At 55.4% G+C, this 20,336-nt stretch overlaps 2 protein-coding genes across 3 annotated transcripts in view; one reads left to right on the plus strand and one right to left on the minus strand.

Annotated features, from left to right (window-relative positions):
* Positions 1–223: 223 nt before the first annotated feature.
* On the plus strand, positions 224–3,309 carry LOC308547720 (chymotrypsinogen 2; the record flags this gene model as incomplete). The annotated part of the gene is made up of 7 exons (XM_081118488.1): positions 224–275; positions 1,004–1,107; positions 1,199–1,278; positions 1,647–1,725; positions 2,101–2,281; positions 2,374–2,507; positions 3,148–3,309. The coding sequence occupies 7 exons, from the start codon at positions 224–226 to the stop codon at positions 3,307–3,309; spliced, it is 792 nt and encodes a 263-aa protein (XP_080974614.1).
* Positions 3,310–4,058: 749 nt separating this feature from the next.
* Positions 4,059–20,336, minus strand: part of BCAR1 (BCAR1 scaffold protein, Cas family member) — a 34,310-nt gene continuing 18,032 nt past the window's right edge. For both annotated transcript variants that reach the window (XM_081119514.1, XM_081119513.1), the window contains exons 2-7: positions 17,095–17,706; positions 11,177–11,338; positions 10,885–11,001; positions 8,879–9,976; positions 7,750–7,839; positions 4,059–5,070 (exon numbers count right to left, since the gene is read on the minus strand). In XM_081119514.1, the coding sequence (XP_080975640.1) occupies positions 4,558–5,070; positions 7,750–7,839; positions 8,879–9,976; positions 10,885–11,001; positions 11,177–11,338; positions 17,095–17,706 (2,592 nt within the window). In that variant the 3' untranslated portion in view covers positions 4,059–4,557. The remainder of the gene's footprint in view (positions 5,071–7,749; positions 7,840–8,878; positions 9,977–10,884; positions 11,002–11,176; positions 11,339–17,094; positions 17,707–20,336) is intronic.

Genomic DNA, 20,336 nt, shown 5'->3' on the forward strand with positions numbered 1-20,336 from the left:
CCACCTTAGCTGGCCCCACCTTTGCCATGACCCTGGCCCCAGGCTCAGCCATGGCTGCAGCTGCTGCTGTCCCAGGCAGGCCTGCTCTGGCACATCCTGCCTACTTTGGCACATGCCCAGGAAAAAGACTGTCACCTCAAGGTCCCAGATAACAGCCGGGTGCACAGGGATAAAATGGAGAGCCTCGCAGGCAGGTGTCCTACACCTCCCTGACTGTGGCATCATGACTTTCCTCTGGGTTCTCTCCTGCTTTGCCCTCCTGGGCACAGCCTTTGGTGAGCGCTGGGGCAGGCGGAGGCCGGGGAGTCTGTCTCCCCAACCCTGAGCCAGCAAGGGGCCCCAGGGGCCCTACTCCAGTTCACTCATGCATGGTGGTATGAGCCCGAGCGAGTCTCTCCCCTCTGAACCGCATCAGCCCCATCTCCATAATGGGCACACCAGGAAGACTGAATCAGACCAGGCAGTGTGAGGCCCCCCCGGGAAGGAGGTCGCCGTTCCTAGGGCTTTCCTGAGGCCTCACACCTGTGCAGGAACAGGGACGACAAGTCCAGAGGGGCAGAAAGTTCTCTGAAGTGTTAGTGGTTCCCAAACAGACTCAGATAGTGAGCAGGTACAGTGTGTTTCGAGCCCTTGAAGCCAGCCCTTTTAAACTCTTGTTTGCTGAGGGCTTACTTTGTGCCCAGAACAGAACTTCCTGCTTTGCCTGTTAACTCATCTCATACCAACTCTGTAAGGTTAGCAACTGTATGGTGCCCATTTTGCTGATGGGAAAACTGAGACTCGGTGAAGCTAGGCAGTGATGGGGCCGGGTTCAAACCACAGAGCCCAGCCTCCCTGCCCAGGCTTTAGCCCTGCACCACCTCACACTCAACTGCTGGGCTTGTCTGGGCTGAAGCCCAGGGCAGACTGAATTGTCCTGGGGAATTCCTGGGGGGTGGGACCTGGTTGGGGGGCTTAGAGTTAACCCTGGCCTCTGCCCTTCATCTCATACTCCCACCCCCAGGCTGTGGGGTCCCTGCCATTCAACCCGTGCTGAGTGGCCTGTCCAGGATCGTCAATGGGGAGGACGCTGTCCCTGGCTCCTGGCCCTGGCAGGTGTCCCTGCAGGTAAGGGGGGATTCTGCACAAGGGACACATTGAGGTGGCCTGCTGGGGGCTGCTGGTGTCCAGCCAGTGCTGACCTCCCCATTTCCTCCAGGACAAAACCGGCTTCCACTTCTGCGGGGGCTCCCTCATCAGCGAGGACTGGGTGGTCACTGCCGCCCACTGCGGGGTCAGGTGAGGGCCTGGAGTCCCCAGAAATCCCTTGGGGTGGGAGGAGGACCCTCTGGACTGTGGACTAGTCCTTTATCTCCATTTCTCAGTTTCCTAAATTGGAAATGTATAGAAAACTCAAGCCTTGCTGGTCTCCAGGGGTCACTGGGAAGAAAACACTCAGCTGGCTATAGGCACAGTTGTCCCAGGGGCAGCTGTTGACATTCTGAGTTCCCATCTCTGATCAGCACCACACATAGGCGTGCACACACGCGTGCACACACGTGCACCCACATACCTGCACACACATGTGCTCGCACTCACACGCAAGCACCCTGCACCCCAGCAAGGCCCCACTACCTCATAGCAAGAATCCTCTCCTTTCTCTCCAGAACCTCCCACCTGGTCGTGGCTGGGGAGTTTGACCAGGGCTCAGAAGCCGAGGACATCCAGGTGCTGAAGATTGCCAAGGTATGGTGGCCCCAGAACCCAGGTGGCCCCAAGCAGGGCAGGCCCTTGGGAGTTGCATCCCAGGCTAACTGGGCTGGACCAACAAGCCAGAAAAACCCTTGGGCTGGAGGGAGTGTGAAGGGGAACTCGAGCTTCTCTCGGTCACTCGAATATCCTATCAAGATGGGACAAAGCAGAAAGCAGGCTGTGTGAGGTTCCACACAGGGGCCGTCTGCACCTCTGTCCTGGGCCTGGGCCTCAGGCTCCTGGGCCCACGGAGGAGCTGCTGAGCTGAACAGGCCCTTGTTCAGAGAGGGGACTGAGGTGATGAGGGGTGGCCCAGCCTCGGGCTGGTTTCTTCCCAGACCCCAACTGTGGCTGTCCGTCCCATCACAGGTTTTCAAGAACCCCAAGTTCAACATGTTCACCATCAACAACGACATCACCCTGCTGAAGCTGGCCACACCCGCGCGCTTCTCCCAGACCGTGTCTGCTGTGTGCCTGCCTGATGAGGCTGACGACTTCCCGGCTGGCACAATGTGCGCCACCACAGGCTGGGGCCTGACCAAACACAGCAGTGAGTGACCCCCTGTGGGCGTGGGTGGGTGGGAAGTAGAGGCTGGGGGCAGGGCAGGGCTGCCACTGCTGACCACCACCCTGCCCTTCCAGATGCCAATACCCCTGACAAGCTGCAGCAGGCTGCCCTGCCCCTCCTGTCCAACACTGGTTGCAAGAAGTTCTGGGGCAAGAAGATCACTGACCTCATGGTCTGCGCCGGTGCCAGTGGTGTCTCCTCCTGCATGGTATGGCTGCTTGGGCTCGCTCTGCACCCTTCCCTTCCTGCCTGGGGTAGGTTCAGGCAAAAGCCCAGGTCAGGTGCTTGGGCAGAGGAAGTAAAGTACCGGGCAGGCTCCTTTCTAGGACCTGCCACTTTCTTCCTGGGCACTGCTACCTTAGTTGGGAAGGTAGCCTCCTGGTGGGTCACTGATGACCTCGGCAGAAGTGCCAGAGCAGGCGCTCTGGTCTTAGAGCCACCACAGGGCATAATTCCACTGATGTTGGCATCTAAGCAAATGGCACCCCCTGGTGCAGCCTGGGCAGCGGGACATGGAAGCCCAGGAGGCTCCAGATGCAGCACTTCCTCCCTCAGATGCCAGTTCCACCCTGCCCTTCCAGATGCCAACACCACCCACACTTTCCCCCTATCAATCAAACCAGCTTTGCTGAGTCTCCATTAGAGAACCTCACCCTAGGGGGTGGTCCCAGACTTCCAGGGACATGAACCACAGAAGGAGCTGCTCAGGTTTTTCATAATCCTTCCAGTAAACTGGTGCTAGGTCTACTGGCTGTCAGGATCTGGACTGGGCTCTGGGAACAACATGCAGGGGCCTCTGGGCCAGGCCATCTGGGCTGCCAGACCAAAGTCCCCTTCTCCTCCTGCAGGGTGACTCTGGTGGCCCCCTGGTCTGCCAGAAGGATGGAGCCTGGACCCTGGTGGGCATCGTGTCCTGGGGCAGTGGCACCTGCTCCACCTCCAGCCCTGGTGTATATGCCCGCGTCACGGAGCTCATGCCCTGGGTGCGGCAGATCCTGGCCGAAAACTGAGCCCCTGCCAACCCTGCTCCCACACAAAGCCTCAATAAACCTGTGAAAAACATACTGATGGTATCCTGTCTCCTGTGTTGGGGCCTCTGAGGCCTCACCCTGCTCCTGAACTTGGGCCTTCACTCTGCCAGGTGGCAGGGGGTCCCCACAGAGTGGCCAGGAAGGGGACAGGAAGATGAATGGGACTATGGCAATCAGAGGACCAGCCTGCTGCTGGCCCCACACACTTGTCGCTCTAGGAACCCTCCCAGGAGCAGCAACCTGGCTGCCTCTCCCAGGCTCACTCTGCAGACACTGGAGGGGACCCACCACTCTCAGTGGTCGATGAGGGAGCTGCTGCCCTTTCCTGGCTCCTTCTGTCCTAGTAAAGAACCAGAGGGGAAGAGCCATGGCCTGGGCAGCCGAGGCCTGACTCTCAGAGCCCACAACCAGACCTAGACATCCGACTCCCGGCCCAGACTTCATGGCAGGCTGGATGCACCCTGGGCTCCCAAGGTCTTGCATCCATTAGCAAATCTTGCCTCCACTTTGCAGGAGATAACTGGCCGCATCTCCCTTGCCCAGTCCAGTTTCCCACGGCCTTGGTTTTCTTCTGCCGGGACCCTCACCTTCCCAAGAGGCTGCCCACATCCTACCAATGGGCCCCCTCAATCCACCACTCATACCCTGGGCATCCACAGTGAGGACAAACCTGCCTTGCCACCCAAGGGTCTGTTGCTTCTCACACCTCAGGACGCAGCTTTTCGTTTTCAAAATTTTATTTAAATGTAGACTATTAGTCAAGTGATTGGAAAATCAATAATGAAAAATAGTTTTTAGGGTTTTCTCCTGGTGCTGAGAAGGAATACACCAGAGCTGCACTGATCCCTGGGGGGACACGGCGCCCTCATGGGGCTGGGGTCAGCTCCCAGAGCCACCCAAGGCCATGTGGGTCAAGGGGCCTGCACGCTCTGGCCCGGCTGCCCAGAGTTGGGACCCTCCCCAGGCCTGTGGTGCCCTCAGGGAAGACCACCAACCTGCTCCTTCACCTAGGCTCTGGGGCCTAGCTCTGCTTGGGCTCCTCTGAGCCCACACCCTGCCCTGTCATAAATATGTACAAATCCCTGGACAGTCTGGAGCACCGGACCTAGGTGGAGCTGGGGTTGCCTGTCCCCACGCCTACAGACACTCTCTCAGGGTGGGTGCCCAGGGCAGCTTGGCCCATTGCTGCCCTCCTCCCCTGCCCTCCAGCCCTCAGGTCATCTGTCCTCAGGCAGCTGCCAGCTGGCCCAGGACCCGGCGGAACTGCTGGGTGCTGTGGCCCAGCTCCTTGACCCTGTCCACCATGTCCTGGGCAGCAGCGGGTGATGGGTACTGCAGGGCAGCGGCCTTGGTGGTGGCTACAATGCCACGCAGGAGGTCACACAGCAAGTTGCTGTAGTGAGTCACCTGGCTTCGGACGTCAGCTGCCTTGGCCTGGCGTGACAGCGTGTCCCCGATGAACACCAGCTTATGGGCGCTGAGGATGACAAACTTGCTGTGTGCCACAAAGATCTTGGGCGGCTGGTTGGTGGCCACGGCGGTAAAGAAGGCGTCCACCGCGTTGGTGAGCGTGGTCAGGTTCGCCTCGCACTGCTCTAGGTAGAAGAGCAGCAGTTGTCGGTCCGAGGGCCCCAGGCTGCCTGTCCGCCCTGGGGCCAGGGGCTGGGCTGATGTCCAGTTGGTCAGGTCGTGGTCTATGGGCCGTGACACCTCCTGCTCCAGCCGCTCAAACTGCTTCAGCTGGGGAGAGGGAAAGCAAAGTGAAATCGCAGACACAGAACAGGAGGGGTAAAAGGGCTGGTACTCGGAGTCAGCAGCAGTGGGGAACAGGCCTCCTCTCTCCCACTGGCAGGGCGTGTATCCTTAGCAAATAACTTCTCTGTCCTCTAGAGTCTCCAAATAACTTTCGCCAATCTCATTTAGGATTCCATTTACATAACATTTTTTAAATGACACGATAATAAAAATGGAGAAAACAGGACGTCAATGCCTGGGTGAGGGATGTCAATGCCTGGGTGCTGCTCTCCAGTAGGAATGTAACTGTGGGGGGAAACTGGGTGACAGGTACACAGGACTGCTCTGTACTCTCTTCGCAACGTCCTGTGAATCTATAAATATTTCAAAATGAAACGTTAACATATACAACATAAAAAGATTTAAATACACCAAGCAGAAAAAAAGGTAGCCATTACCTGGAATCCCATGCACTCAAAATAATGTGAAAATTCTGGTAAGTTACCTTTTAGAGCTACACACTACAGTATTTGCAGATAAAATGATATATTGTCTTTGAAATGACTTGAGGGTAAGAGGGACGATAAAACAGGGTTAGCTGCTGTGCCAAAAAAGGCTGAGGCTGGTTGAATGGGACCTGGGGACTACTTTCTTCAATTTTATAGATGTATTATATTTTTCATAATAAAATTTTTAAACAAAAGAAAGGCCATGGTGTTTGCAAAATTTCAGAAAACAAAAATTCACACAAAATATCGTTGAATATTCTTTAAGACATTTTCCTTTGAACACAAATTTCCTTTTTAATTAGAAAACTGGAAACACTATATATAATATTTTACCACCTCCTTTTAGCACAGACAACAGCTCATTCATTTCATGCCAGTAAGTTTGTATACAAACACGTAGTAAGAGCAAAATTTCCATTAGTGGTAGCCCTTACTTGGGAGTCACATGCTCTCACCAGAGCTGGTTCTGATGAGGCAACTCAGTGGCGATGACTAGCTGTGCACAAACTCAGGGACAGACAAGTTCTATTCTAACCAAGGTATCAGCCTTAATTTAACTGGCAAAACCATTATGAAACCTAACATTTGAAACCCTCCAACTTTCCACCCCTTAGGCAGCTATGGTGAAACTCAAAACTCAATTATCTTGTCTAGTAAGAGAATACACTCATTTTTGTTTTGTTTCGAACTCTGGTGGGTCTTTTTCATTCTTTGACAATTCTTGGTGTGTTTTTTAAAAAAAACATGTTTTTATTGATTTGAGAGAGAGGGAAGAGGGAGAAAGATATAAATATCGATGAGAGGGAAACATCAACAAAGATCAGGTACCTCCTGAACACCCCCTGCTGGGGATCCAGCCAGCAACCTGGGCATGTGCCCTGACTGGGAATCAAATGGCTACCTCCTGGTGCATGGGTTGACTTTCAACCACTGAGCAACACCGGCTGGGCAGACAATTCTTAATAGCTGCATGATAGTCTACTATACAAATGTTAACACTTTACACAACCGATACTCTATTATTAGACAGTTGGGGGGAGGGAATCCATATTTTTCACTGGTATGGAAATGAAGCAATAAACATCCTTGTCAACACATTTTATGTAGCTGTATGTTACTTGCATGTTATGTCCCTGGCCTAGAAACTCTAGATCTTTAGTTTCCTACATATTCCCAACTTTTATTCTAGCTTCCAATAATTTCTCTAAATGATCAAATATGTGAAGAGAATTATATTCAGCACAGCACAGCTTACAAAAATAATGCTGGGAATGACCTAAATGTCTACCAACAGGGGACGGGTTAAATAAATGCTGGTAGAGTCCAGAGGAAATAAAGACGAGGACAGGGTATGTGTCATTTGTTACATCAGCGGAGAGTCCGTATATTATATATATAAAGTTATTAACACTTATTCCTTCTCTGAGCATGTCCTATGTGCCAGGGACCTTCTAAGCACTGTACTTTACTCATAATTCTCACATCAGCCCTGAGATGGGTACAACTATGATCCCCACTTCACAGCTGGGGAAACTGTGGCTTTGAAAAATGTGTGCATGCACCCCAGCCTCAGAGTCGAGTGGAGCTGGCAGGCTCTCTGTGCTTCCCTTCCCATGACCAGGAGAAGGTGGGGTGAGGAAAACCTTATGGGTGATATTTCTGTGTTTATTTTGTGCTAGTCTATATTAAAATTTTTATTACTTTCATAATCAGAATAAAACTCCCTTAGTTGTTTTGTCTTTTCCCAAGTGATCCAAAATATGAAGGAAATTCTATGTTTGTAGATAAATTATTTATAAGGAAAATTGGGTACAATGTAAATATTCAACACAGATGTTATGTGGCCTTTAAAAATAATTTATGAGGAAATTTTAATGCCATGAAAAAATGCTTGAGATAAAAGCAGGCTGTTCACAAAGTATTATGTTACATACTCCTCTGGGCAAGTGGCTTCTTTTTTCTGCTTTTTTACACTTTTCTGTATGTTTGCTCTAAAATGCCTACCATGATTACTCTGATAACATCAACCCAACAAACGCATGAAGACAGGGATGCAGCTGAGTGCAGACTGGCTGGGCAGGGGCCCAGGGAGGCTCAGCTCTGGAGACTGGCTCTGAGGGGTGACTTCTCTGATAAGCTTGTGCTGGAAGAAGCTGGTGAACCTGAGCATCCTCACCTGCTGCAGCTCCAGCTGGCCCTTCCCCTGCCGAATGATGTTGCCCTTTTCCAACAGCTCCTTCTGAGTCTTCTCAAACTCCTCCTTCCCCTGGAAGGGAGACACAAGGACTGCTGAGCCAGAAGCCCCTCAGACCAGGTAGGGCACGGTAAGATGAGCGGCCACCAGGTGGCACTGCAAACTGCACCCAGGCTCGCACTGAGGTCACCAGGCCCAAAGTGGGGGCAGCTTTCAGAGAAAGCAGCTCTCCTGGGCCTCCTCCATCTCGTGTCAGCACAGGGAGGGATTGGGCACACTCCATGTGGCCATGGCCATCCTCCCTGCCCACCTGTCCCTGACTCTTGGTCCTTGACACCTGCCGGCCCTCAGCCTAGAATGCTGAGACACCGGGCTGGCACCCAGGTCTCTGCTCAGAGGACCACTCCTACCCCACCTTCCCATCACCTTGCTGTTCCCCCTTGTCTAGAAGTATCTTTGTCTTTGCTTATACTGCAGAATCCATCTCCCCAGACAGAACAGCCACCTCTGCCCTGGTCACCAGAGAAGCCCAACCCCTGCAGGTGCTTGGAGCCATTCCAGGCTGGCACACAGGACCCTGATGAAAAGGATGCGCTGGCCTAAAGGCCTGAATTGGGGAGAAGAATGGGCTTCTGGGGGGGCCATCAGGCCTGGAAGGTCAAAGTGAGAGGAGGGCACAGGGATTCACTAAGGCCCTCCTGAGGCCAAATCCTCTCTGGCCACAAAAGCCCCCTATGTGGGGGGTTGATGAGGGGTCTATGACAGGGGTGGAAAAATCAGAGCTCAGAGAGGACCAGGGGGCCCTGGCCAGTGTGGCACAGTGGTTAGAGTGTCGGCCCTCGGACCGAAGGGTCTTGGGTTTGATTCTTGGTCAAGGACACATAGCTTGGTCGTGGGTTTGATCCCCAGCCCTGACTGGGGCACATGCGGGGGGGGCAGCCAATCGATGTGTCTCACATCGCTATTTCTCTCTCTATCCCTCTCTCCCCTCCACTCTCTCTAAAAATCAGTGGGGAAAAAATATCCTCAGGTGAGGATTAAAAAAAAAAAAAAAAAAAGAGGACCAGGGGCTTCCCCAGGGCCCCAGGGAACCTGGGCAGGGTGTACCTACCTGCAGGTGGACATAGTCGTAATCCTCCATCCAGCCCCCCTCGCTGTTCTCGTACTGCCCATCCGGTGAGTCCTGGGAGGTGAACTTGGGGGGTGAGGGCAGGGGCCGGGACTGGATGCTGCTGGCCTTGTCAGTGGGGTTGGGATGCAGGGGGCCTCCCCCCTCAGGCCCTGAGACAGGAGCCTTGGTCCGTCTGAAGAGCAGCGAGGCATTGCCATGCAAGAAGGAGGCCAGCTGCTTGGCGTCCTCGGGTACAGCCCGTGAGCAGGCCACCAGGCGGTCCAGGTCTTCAGAAGTGGCCCCAGTACCTCCCCGGCTACTGTCAAAGGTCTGACCATGAGCCACCAATGTCTGGTACACGTCCTCCATCTTCTGCAGTTGCCGGCTAAGCTTGGCATTCAGTGTGCGGTCAGAAGTGTGGGCAGCGTTGCCCACAGCACTGCGGGCAAACTCTAGCAGCTCATGGACAGCCCCCTGGACGGCAGCCACAGCAGCCCGCAGGTCCTGAGCCAGGGGCTCCTGAGGCTCTGTGGTGCTGCGCCAGCCCCCACTCCGGCCAGCACTGCCCGCCACATCCAAGAGGTGGGCTACAGTGGCACTCACACCCTGCTGCAGCCGGGTCAGGGCCTCCACGGCCACCTCCAGCTCCAGGGGCTCACGGCCCGGCACTGGCGCCTCCAGGGAGGAGGCCGACTGGCTGCTGCGAGTGCTGCCTGTGCTGGAGGCAGACAGGCGCTTGGCATCGGCTGGGGCCTCTCGCTCAGCTGGGGGTGGCACCACGTACACCCCGTCATCGGCCACGCTGCTATCAGCCACCTCAGGAGGAAGAGCCCGCTCACGGGGCACGTCGTACAGGGCGCTGGGGCCAGGCCGCCGCAAGCCAGGGGGCACGTCATAGAGGTCGGGAGCAGGCGGTGGCACGTCATACACATCCTCAGCGGACGGCGGGTCTGGAGGGGGTGCAGCGAGGACCAGCGGGTGGAGGGTTGGGTCAAAGGGCTTGGCCTTGGCAAAGGCAGGGGGCACATCATAGGTTTCTTCACGCAGTAGCGGGCCATCAGGGACGTCCTTGCTCACCGATGGAGGAACATCATACACCTGAGGGGCCAAAGGGTGGTCAAGACTGCCTACCCGTCAAGACTGCCCACCCAGGAGCCAAAGGACAGGACCCAGTCACATACAGACACAATTGGGGTGCACACATTCATCACAATTCTTATCCACACAGGTATGGTTAAGAGCCCAACTCTGGAGCCAGACCTGAGCTCAATATCCTAGCTCCACTGCTTATTAGCTGTGTGACCTAAGGCAGGTGACTCAACCTCTCTGTGCCTGTCTGCTCACCTATAAGATGGGAGAGCTCCCTCACAGGTTTGGTGTGAGGATTATGTAAGTTAATTCACTGTGTAACTTCAACCACTTAGTGGGAGATCAGCTATCACACCACTACTACCATCACTACCACCCCCCACACATACACCATCACCCACACCACAACCATCACCCACACCACCACCACCATCACCCACACCATCACCCACACCACCACCACCATCACCCACACCACCATCACCCACACTATCGCCCACATCACCACCACCACCACTGCTTGTGTATTCCCTACTCTGTGGCAGGTACTTGGCTGAGCTATTTGTATATTATAGTCAGGGTGACAACACCTCGGTTTGCCTAGGACAGATCTGGTTTGTGCCTGATGCCTCCTCCTAATTATTGGTCACCCCCTTTTGCTCTCAGAAGTGTCTTGGTTTGGACTATAAATTCTGTGGTCACCTTGCTGATACTGTGTGTTTTTCTCAGGCTCCCTCCAAGGAGCCCTTTCACAGCTGAGGAAGCAGAGGCTCATAGGAGCACCTGTCACAGAGCAAGTGAGAGGCAAGGCTGGGGTCCGGAGTCACATCTCTCAATGTCCCCACCCTAGTGCACACCCAGAACCTCAAGCTCAGTCAGGACAGCCCATGAGGCCCCAGCATCTGCCGACTGCTCACCGAGTGGTGGCTGGATGTTGGCAGGCTCTTCTCCACACTTGGGGGCACGTCATACACGTCCAGTGATGGGTCCCAGCCATTGGGACCCTTGACGGCCATGGGAGGTGTGTCATATACCTGGGGGCAAAAAAAGGTACAGTGATACAGGTGCCTGGGCCTGAGGGGATGGAAAGAACAGGAACTCCAGAGCACCCACCCTAGGACCACACTACCCTGACTAGGGCTGAGAAAGCCCAGCTCCTCCCTAAGCAGAGCCCAGCTGGGTCACCCCCACCCCAGCCCCAACACCTACCTCCTGGCTGTACTGGCTGGGAAGCAGCCCTCGAACAGGGGGCACGTCGTAGATGTCCTGGGGCGCTGGGCCCAGCAGGTGGCGTGGGATGTCATACTCGTCCTGCTCTGGCTGAGAGGCCTCGAACACATAGCCCTGTCCCACGCGGGTAGGCACCACCACCTAGAGGCAGATGGCTGACTGTCACCACCAGCCTGGAAGCCAGTATCCAGAGTCCACCCTCTCAGGTCCTCAGGGAGACTCCACTCCCCTGTGAGGTGGCTGAGACACACAAAGGTGGGGGCTGGGGCTTCCCCCAAGGGTAGGCTCAGAGGCCACTCGGAGGCAAGGGCATTCTCCTCCCCTTGCACTCCGTGCCCTTTCTTCAAGGAAATGCAATGTCCAGGGAACACCAGGACCCCAAGGGTTTGTCCAGAATGTTGGCTCTGGCCAGGAAAAGGAAGTGGCTTTACAGCTGGATGACCCAGAAGGTTTCAGAAGAGGGTACAGATGGGCTAACGGAGGATGGGCCACCCTTGAGTGGGGTGCCTCTGCCTCAGGACACCTCCCAGCTACACCTTCTTCAGAAAGGTCTACTAGCAAGGGGCTGTACTGCTGCAGGATCCAGCAGCCACCTTTTGGATCCAGGACAAATGGAGGTGGTGGTGCCAGGCTGGGGCCAGAGGAGGTGGCCTGCAAGAGATCCCAACAGGCCACCTCCTCTGGGGCCTGGGGCCTGGGGCCTCCAAGGAGGTGGTGGCCTGGCACAGAAGCAAGCAGCCCCCCTGCCCTCTACTACCCCCAGCATATCTTGGGGAGACTTGTGAGGATGGGGTCAGTAGGGACTCCCAGACCTCAGGGCCAGTTTTCAGGCAGATGGGGCATGAGGAGTAGCCAAGACTAGAACCAAGACCCCCACTCTCCACTCCCACAGGACCCTGAGACCACCACTCACCCGAACAGATAACATCGGCCCAGAGAGGTGGCCAGCCCCTTCCCCTCCCCGGTGTCCGTCTCCTGGCCCAGGATCCAAAGCTGCGCGCTGCCCACAGCCCTTCATGTCAGCACCCAACCTGGCAAGTAGTGCTGGGCGGGCAGCCTTTTTCCCCGTAGGCACGCTGGCCTGTGGGAGGGTCAGCCTGTGTGGGGGTCAGCCCTAAGGGAGAGGCTGGCAGGATCTCCTAAGCCAGCTCAAGGCACGCCTCCCCCACAAGGCTCCTTGCTCTGTTCTTCTCTGACAGAAAGGCCTTTGTTCCCTAATCAAAAGGGATGTCTGGGACAGGGTTGACTCAGGCCCTCCCCACACACATCCCTGGGGGCACAGGGTTGAGGCAGGGCTGGCCCTCAAGCTCAACGCCCCCAGAATCCTGTGTCCAAGCTTGTGCCCAGCCCCCATGACACTGGCAGCTGCTGGTAGCAGCAGAGTGTCTACCGCCAGAAACCCAGGCACCGGCACTTTTCTCATCAGCTCAGGGCCTGGCAGAGCCTCCAGCTCATGTGTCCCCTGCCCTCCTCCGGGGCAGCCATCACAGCAAAGCAACACTGGGCTCTTGGGCAGGCTCCCATTAGCTGCTGGGGTGTGTTTCCACGGGGTATCCCCGCCCACTGCCCCCCACCCCAGCGTGTCTGGAGTGGAGTTGGCGGCCCTCCCCAGGCTCATCTCCCTCCTTGAGCCCCAGACTTGAGTCTCCTCCAGAGCTATTTTTAGACACTGGAACCTGCCAACAGCAGGGCAGGCAGGCGGGCGGGAGCTGGCGGGACGTGGCAGGTTGGCAGGGCCTTGAGGCGAGGCCTGAGGTGTCTCGAGGCCCTGCTGGCCTCCAAAAGGCAGGTGGGGACCTGGCCCCATGAAGAGGGGTGTTCACCCCAGCCCCTCTCAGCCTCCTCCAGATGACAGGGCAGGAAGCACAGGCAGAAGGGCTTGGGGAACGGACCCCAGGGCCTGGGCAGCTTGCCACGCCTGCGGCTGAGTTGGTGACAGTAAGCGGCCATATTGGCCAGCAAATGTTTTTTCTGGTAGAAAAAAACCAGTAAGACAGCAGCCAGTAGGGAAAAGCTTGTTAGGGAAACCAGCTCTCCAGAGAGCTGCTGAGCCTGCTAATCACAGGTCGTCCTGCTCCACACCTGGGGCCCCATTAGCAGGACCTGGAGGCCCCTGGGGTGGGGGACACAGCCAGAGTCTGAGAGAAAACACAGACCTCAACCCAAGATCCACGTGCTCTCTCACACACACATCTCAACAGTGCAGAAGACAGACACACAGAAGCAGAGAAAACATACATACCCACTGCCAGCTGCATATGCAAGGACAGAGCCAGGCAGGGCAGGGCCCCGTCAGGGCATCTGCAGAGCAGGAGTGAGACATGACGCTAACAGCTTCCAAGACCCAGTGTGATGGGACAGGCCACCTGCCCGGTTCTGCCTGGGTGACTGACCACCTCGAGGCAGCTCAGCTGCCAGGCTACCCCTTCTGCAAAAAGGTCATTGACTTACATGTGACCCAGGCTGACTGGCCCTGGGACACAGCCCCTTCACCCCCATCAGATTCCCCTCTGAGAAATGGAGCAATACAGGAATGCTGTGGGACGAAGTAGGTGACTATCTAATCTCTCATCAAGAGTGAGTCACATCTGACATGGGTCTCCTTGCTCCTGGCGCCCCCATGGCCTGGCACCAGGAGCCTGGGGAGGAGACGAAGCTCCCAGAAGGAACAGGACTGAGCTCAGCTGTGGTCTCCCCGGCGCCTGACCCAGCACCACAGCTGTTCCCTTAGGCACAGCTGCATCCCCTGACCCAGAGGCACTCCCCCAAGAGCAACCTCACAAAAACACTCCTCCCCCTGGGGGCCCTACCTACTTCTGCCCTCAGCCTTTTAAAGCCACACCCCAGCCCAAAAGGTACTGATGCCCTAGTGTGGCCCTGACCTCTCTCAAGCCACTCTGCTCCAGGCATCTGACCCCTCCTGACCACTGGCCTCACTTGCCTTGGGCATCCTGGGTGCCAGGATCCCAAGCCCCCCCCCCCCCCCAAACAAAGTCCTGGCAGGTTTTCTCCACAGCCCAGCCAACCTCTACCTCTGGACCAGGAGCCGGTTCCCAGACTTCTGAGGGGGAGGACAAGGCTTATGAAAACATAGCCTTGAAATGTGGGCACAGATATGCGTACACCAAGATGTCCACTGCCTTGTTGTGTGTCAGAGGCACGCACCATCAGAAACCACCTACAGCCCACCCACGGGAGGGGCAACAGAGCAAAATCCAGGTCAGCAGTCACAATCATGTTTAGGGACCCAACAAAATGCTTTTGACATCCATCTGATATTGGATTTACTACCTCAAAATGCAAAAGTATGCATACAAATCTGTGAAAGATGAATAGAGAGTATGCTAGGCAAAACATGCCAAAATTTCCCAGTGATTACCTCTTGATTGGGGCATCTCCTATCTAGGCTTTTTCATACATTATGCATTTTCTATGACAAACAAGCATCACTTTTATGATCATGAAATAAAGCAGATGCAATCAAGGCTGCCCAGGCCAGGAGCAATGAGGCTTCTTGAGGGGGTAGAGAGACTGGGCCCCAGCCAGGTGAGCCCAGAAGCAGTCTGAGAGCAAGTCCCTCAAGTAGGAGGGAAACAAAATCAATGACCAAAGCATGGGCTTGAGTCCATAGCCCAGCACGACGATCTCACTGCTGCTTCCTGGCCCACAGGGCCTCCAATACCTGCCCAGCTCACAGATGCACCAGGACAGGCCTGCCTGCAAAGAGGAGGGAAGGGAGAGGAGGGAAGGAGAAAGGTGGGTCTCCCTAGGATGTGTGCTGAGCATGGATTCGTGTGTGTGTGTGTGTGCGTGTGTGTGTGTGTGTGTATGCAGGGAGACAAACTATGGCCTGTCCCAAGGTTCACCAGCTAGGAACTGCTCCCTGCCACTTCCCACTAAAGCTACCTGGGAACAGCCTTAGTCTGGGCCACCCCAGTCCAGCATAGCATGCTTCTGCCACCACCGCCCGTCTCTGGCTAGGCAACTGAAGGAACAGGTAGGGCAAGAAGAGAAAGCCAGTGATTCAGGGCTCCCTGTGGCCAGTGTCCATAAAGCCCCACCTTCAGCCAGCAAATGACCTCTGTACAGGTATCCTGGCCACCAAGCTCTGCCCTTTGGGCAGGGGCAAGTCTCCTACGTCAGCCCTGGGCTGGTCTGAGGACAGAGGCTCAGTGCTGAGGGGTGTCCACTCAGCTGTCTCTCCAGACACAGGCAGCCCTGGGCCCAGGGAAGCTGATCCCAGTAGAGCCTGGCTGCTGTGCCCACCGCCTATCCTCTCCCACCAGGGCCTCTGAGTCACACCACTCGCTGTGGTCTCCCTCTGAGGAAGGACAAGCTGGGAAGCTGGGGCTGGGAAGGCTATGAGGGCCTCTCTACTGGTGTGGGCTGGGTTTCTCAGGGTCCTCCAGCTGTAAAGTGTGAATAGCCATGGAGAAGACAGAGAGCTGGGTGTGGCCACCCTGTCCTCCAAGTCCATGGGACTTCTGTTACCAGGCCTGAGGAAGCTCTACTCCCCAAACTCTTGATGGGCTGTGTGCATGGGAAGACATAGGCTAAAGGTGAGAAAATGTTGCTCCTGACTCAGCCCAAGCAGCCAGTGGTGGCCTAGCATCCCTCTTCAGTCCTGCCTTCTTCCTACAGACTGGGGAGGTTGCAGGGTACAGGGCCTTGTCCCCTAGCCCAACATCCCATTGGCAACAGCTCACAGGGGGCTTGAACCAGTCTCTCTCAGGGTGACCCTACACTGGCAATCCCACAGGCAATGTCCTCCCCACTGTGTAGGAGTCACAAACAGGTCACCCTGTAGGTGCCCGCAGGCTCACTAACATGCCCCAAGAGAAGGGTTGGGCACTTGTGGAGCCAGAGATGGCCAGAAGATGTCCTCTACCCCCACCCAAGGGACTGACACACCCCCCCAGAGGACCTCAGGCACGCAGCAGCTGGCCTCTCCCCTCAGTCCCTTCCTTCTTTCCTAATGGCCAGGTTGTAGACAACCACCCCCCGTCCATGAGACCCAAGCCCTACATCGACGATGGCAGAACAACAAGATGGAGCCATGGCCCATGATGGGTGTGGAGGTGCTGTGTCAGCCCTGTACTACTTACCTCCAAACTGAGATATGTGAGGAAAAAAACACCTCTCCTCTCGTTCAATCCATTCTTTTGGGTTTTTAGCCATTCTCCCTAACTACTGCAATGTACTCCACGCTTGTTTTCTTCCCTTCAAGTACCATCCAACCACTCCCAACTCTTCCTCCCTTTCCTGGGCCCCTGCCCCAGCTGGGCCCCTCAGTGCTCCCTGAACTCTCCACTCCATGGTCAGAATGACTTTACTATGCATACATTATGCATTTTCTATGACAAACAAGCATCACTTTTATGATCATGAAATAAAGCAGATGCAATCGAGGCTGCCCAGGCCAGGAGCATGGGTTGGGCAGGTCATTCCTACTCAAAACCCTCCACCTTCAGGAAAGCATCCAGGTCGTAGGTAGCATCAGGCCCCTGGGAATCTGTCTCCAGCCTGCTGCTCCAACCTCACCAGCCAAGCTCACCTGCCCACCAAGAATACAGAGACTTTTCCACACCTCCAGGCCTTTGACAGGCTTTATCCTATGCTGGTGACACCCTCCCACTGGGGTCTGTCTGCTGAAGTACACCTCATGGTCCAAGGCCAGCTCAGCTGTCTCCTCTCTGGGCTGTTCACACCGATAAGCAGCAGCAGAATGAACACATTCCCCAAATACCTCCTACCTTGACCCTGGACCAAACATACAGCTGCTGCTAGAGCCCCAGAGAACCCAAGGGTGTTCAGCTGTGCCCTGCTGTGCCCAGAAACCGGGGTCTGGGCAAAACCCACCAGGAGGGCTGCCAGCCATGCCAGGGTGGGGGCCTTACCTTTGGCGGGGGCTTTGTTCCTTCCCAGCTGCGTGCATCCATGGATGGGGGAACCTGGTAGATTTCATGCCCTATTCCAGCAGAAGGTGGCACCTGGTAAATGTCCTGGGTAGAGTTGCCAGGCCCTGGAGGCACCTGGTACAGGTCTGGAGCTGGGCTGGGGAATGGGTGATGGGGCATCTGCTTCGAGAACGTGGACGTCTGCTTGGCTGGGGGAGACTGGAACTGTGGGCTGGGCCCAGGGACTTGATAGAGGCCCTGCTGGGTCTTGCTTGGGGTCGGCACCAGGTAGACACTGTCAGGCTGGGGTGGGTAAGCAACAGGCAGCATGGGCGTGTACTGGGCAGCCGGGTTGTGGAGGCCAGGCTGGGGCTGGGCCAAGGAGGCAGGTGGGCCGGGTCCGGGTCCTGCAGGCTTCTTGTCGTGCATGCCCACCAGGATCTTGAGGCGGTTCCCGGGCACAATGCCTTGGCGCCCATGCAGTGAGCAGAGCCACCAGCCGTCCAGGCCCTGTGTGTCCCGCTCCAGCACCGTCATGATATCGCCCTTGCGGAAGGAGAGCTCATCTGGGGACTCGGCCACATTGTCGTAGAGGGCTTTGGCCAGCACATTCTGGGGAGAGAGGACACAGGTGGGCGTGAGGGCAGGAGGATGGGCGTGGGGGGCTCAGCGGCCTACCCAGCTCCAATGCATCTGGTGTTGGCACTGGGAAACAAACTAAGTAGCGTTTGGCATAATCCCGGAGCCTCTGACCCCATGACCCCCTGGAGAAAGGCCCAGCTGATCCTGGCATTTTTTCCAAATGGAACTGGATAGCACCTCAAAATCCTCTCAACCACAGCCCCCACCTACACTCCAGGGATAGCACTCAAGGCACTCTTAAAAACCACTCCCAAAGCCACAGTGCAACCTGGACCAACACTGGGGAGAGCAGTGATAATGACAATGGCCACCATGTTCTGGGAAGAAAACAGGATGCGCACCCTCCCTGCTCCAACTCAACAGTCCTGCTGCCCCGCCAGTGCAACTGGCAAAGAGGAAAAATCCAAAGACAGAGTAGGGAGGGGACATAGGGACAAAATGGTCATCATCTATGTAAAAATCCCAACACACTAGAAAAATCCGTAACTGATGAGAATGAAAAGTCAGAGAATAGCCTTCACATGGTAACAACAAAAGCTATAAGTTATCTAGGAACCGATCACCAAAGACTGCAGGAGACCTCAGAGGAAGAAATGTTTACATTCTGTCAAAGGGCTCAAGGGGAAATGTGAATAGGGGGAACATGTACCAAGTTCATGGTGGGATGACCAAGCGCAATAAAAAGCCAATCAGCCCAAGCTTACCTAACAAATTACAATTACAATCAAAGTGCCAGAAGAAACTTTCTGGTTGAGGAATCTGACCAAAGAAAAAGAATCCTTCTAGAATTAAATGGCAGAATAGAGGTCCATGAATGGGCAGGTTAATTCTGAAAATAAAACGCCAAGGGGCACTCTCCTTCCCAGCTGTGACGAGGCACAACTCCAAACTAGGGAGTGGCACAGGGACCAGAGGGCTAGAACAAAGACCCCCAAAGCACAAATGTACGGTGACAACAAAAAAATAGGGTGACAGGTCACCAAATGACGAGAGAGATTAATCTAGAATCTGGAGACACTCCTACAAATCAGTAAGAAAACCAACAAAATACGAAGAGTGACTTTTCTGAAGGGGAAAACAGAATGGCCAAGACCGTCAAAAAGAATGCTCAGGGTTCCAGCTAGCAAATCGGGACACATCTGCAACTCCGCTCTGTGCGCCAGCAGGTGCCCAGGTGTCCGGTGAGGCCTGCTGGCCACACCCTCCCAAGTGAGAGTAGCAAACAGGAGAGCTACAGCCTAGAGCCCTTTCACGTAAATGTTATAAACATCTACAAAACAATCCTATGTTTTTCACAGACACTTATCCAGGGAGATTCCAGATACATTACATTAGCATGAGTGCTTCTGGAAGAGGGACGGGAATGAGCCAGACATCAAGAATAAATGGGAAAAATAAAGCAAAAGAAGGAAGGGCAGCACCCTCCAACCCAGTTCTTTGCTGCTATAATTCTCCTGCTAATCTGCACAGCCACTCCGAAGTTAGCACTGCTACGGGGTTCTACTGTAGGTCATCAAACCCTCCCAGAGCAGGGACATGCACTCCATGTGAGCCAGGAACGGGAGAGGCCGGAGAAGGCTGTAGGGTCAGAGGCAGAAGGACCATAGCACTAGCGACACTGAGCGGCAGACCCAGAACCTCACTAGCAGTGGAGAATCTGGGGACCAGGAGATCCTGAGTTTTCAGCTCTCAGCCCTGATGCCACTGCTCCCTGGCTGTGCCCAGACATATCACAGAAGGTTCCCCCTGCCGCTGGAGGGCCAAGGTCAGTTCCAAGGAGCTAAGGAGGCGCCCAGGGGAGAAAAGGTCAGGGTTGCTTTGGAGCTTAGCAGGGTGCAGCAGAGGCCCAGGCCTCACACACGGGGAAGCCAGGTCTGTGGAAAGGACAGGGCCAGGCCAGCTGGGCTCCAGCCTCACCAGGTAGGCCTCAGCTCTGGTTGCCCTCCTCGGAGTCTCCCCGGGTCTTAGTACACAGCCTGATCTAGACCCCTGACTTGGGAATGGGACCTGAGTTCTGGCCACCCATTAGCTGTGTGACCTTCCCCAGGACTCCCATCTGCAAGGAGTCAAGCAGGGGCTGTAATTCCAGGCTGAAGGAAGAGCCACACCCCCTAAGGCAGAAACAGGAAGTGGGAGCTTGGGCCTGGGGCAGAGTGAGGGTGAGGCCTCAGCCAAGCCCAGGAAGACCCACTCTCCTCACTCCACACCAGCATCTGGGGCCAGCAAAGACCCCTCCGAGCTGTCTCCCCTGCTTGTCACACTGAGGATTAGGGAAGAGACTGAGCATCAAGGTGACCCACCAGGGAGGCCCAGGCGGGAAGCATGTGCTCTGGGCCCCAAGATTGTATGTTCAAACCCACTTCCTCAAAGCAGCTCAGAGACCCTGGACCCATAAAGAGACAGAGACTGGAAAGTTGGGAGCCAAGAGGGGAAAGACCCAGGGGAGAAGCCAGCCCAGGCAGCACCAAGGTGAGCACCAGGGCAGAGTTACAAATGCATGGAAATGTACATTATGCCTCAATAAAATGTCACTCCAACTTAAATAATAGGGAGAGGGTAAGAATAACTGGTAATGTTTGAGATGATTGGGAGATGTTTTC

This window comes from Miniopterus schreibersii (assembly GCF_964146895.1).
Source record: "Miniopterus schreibersii genome assembly, chromosome: 18".
Lineage (NCBI taxonomy): Eukaryota > Metazoa > Chordata > Mammalia > Chiroptera > Miniopteridae > Miniopterus > Miniopterus schreibersii.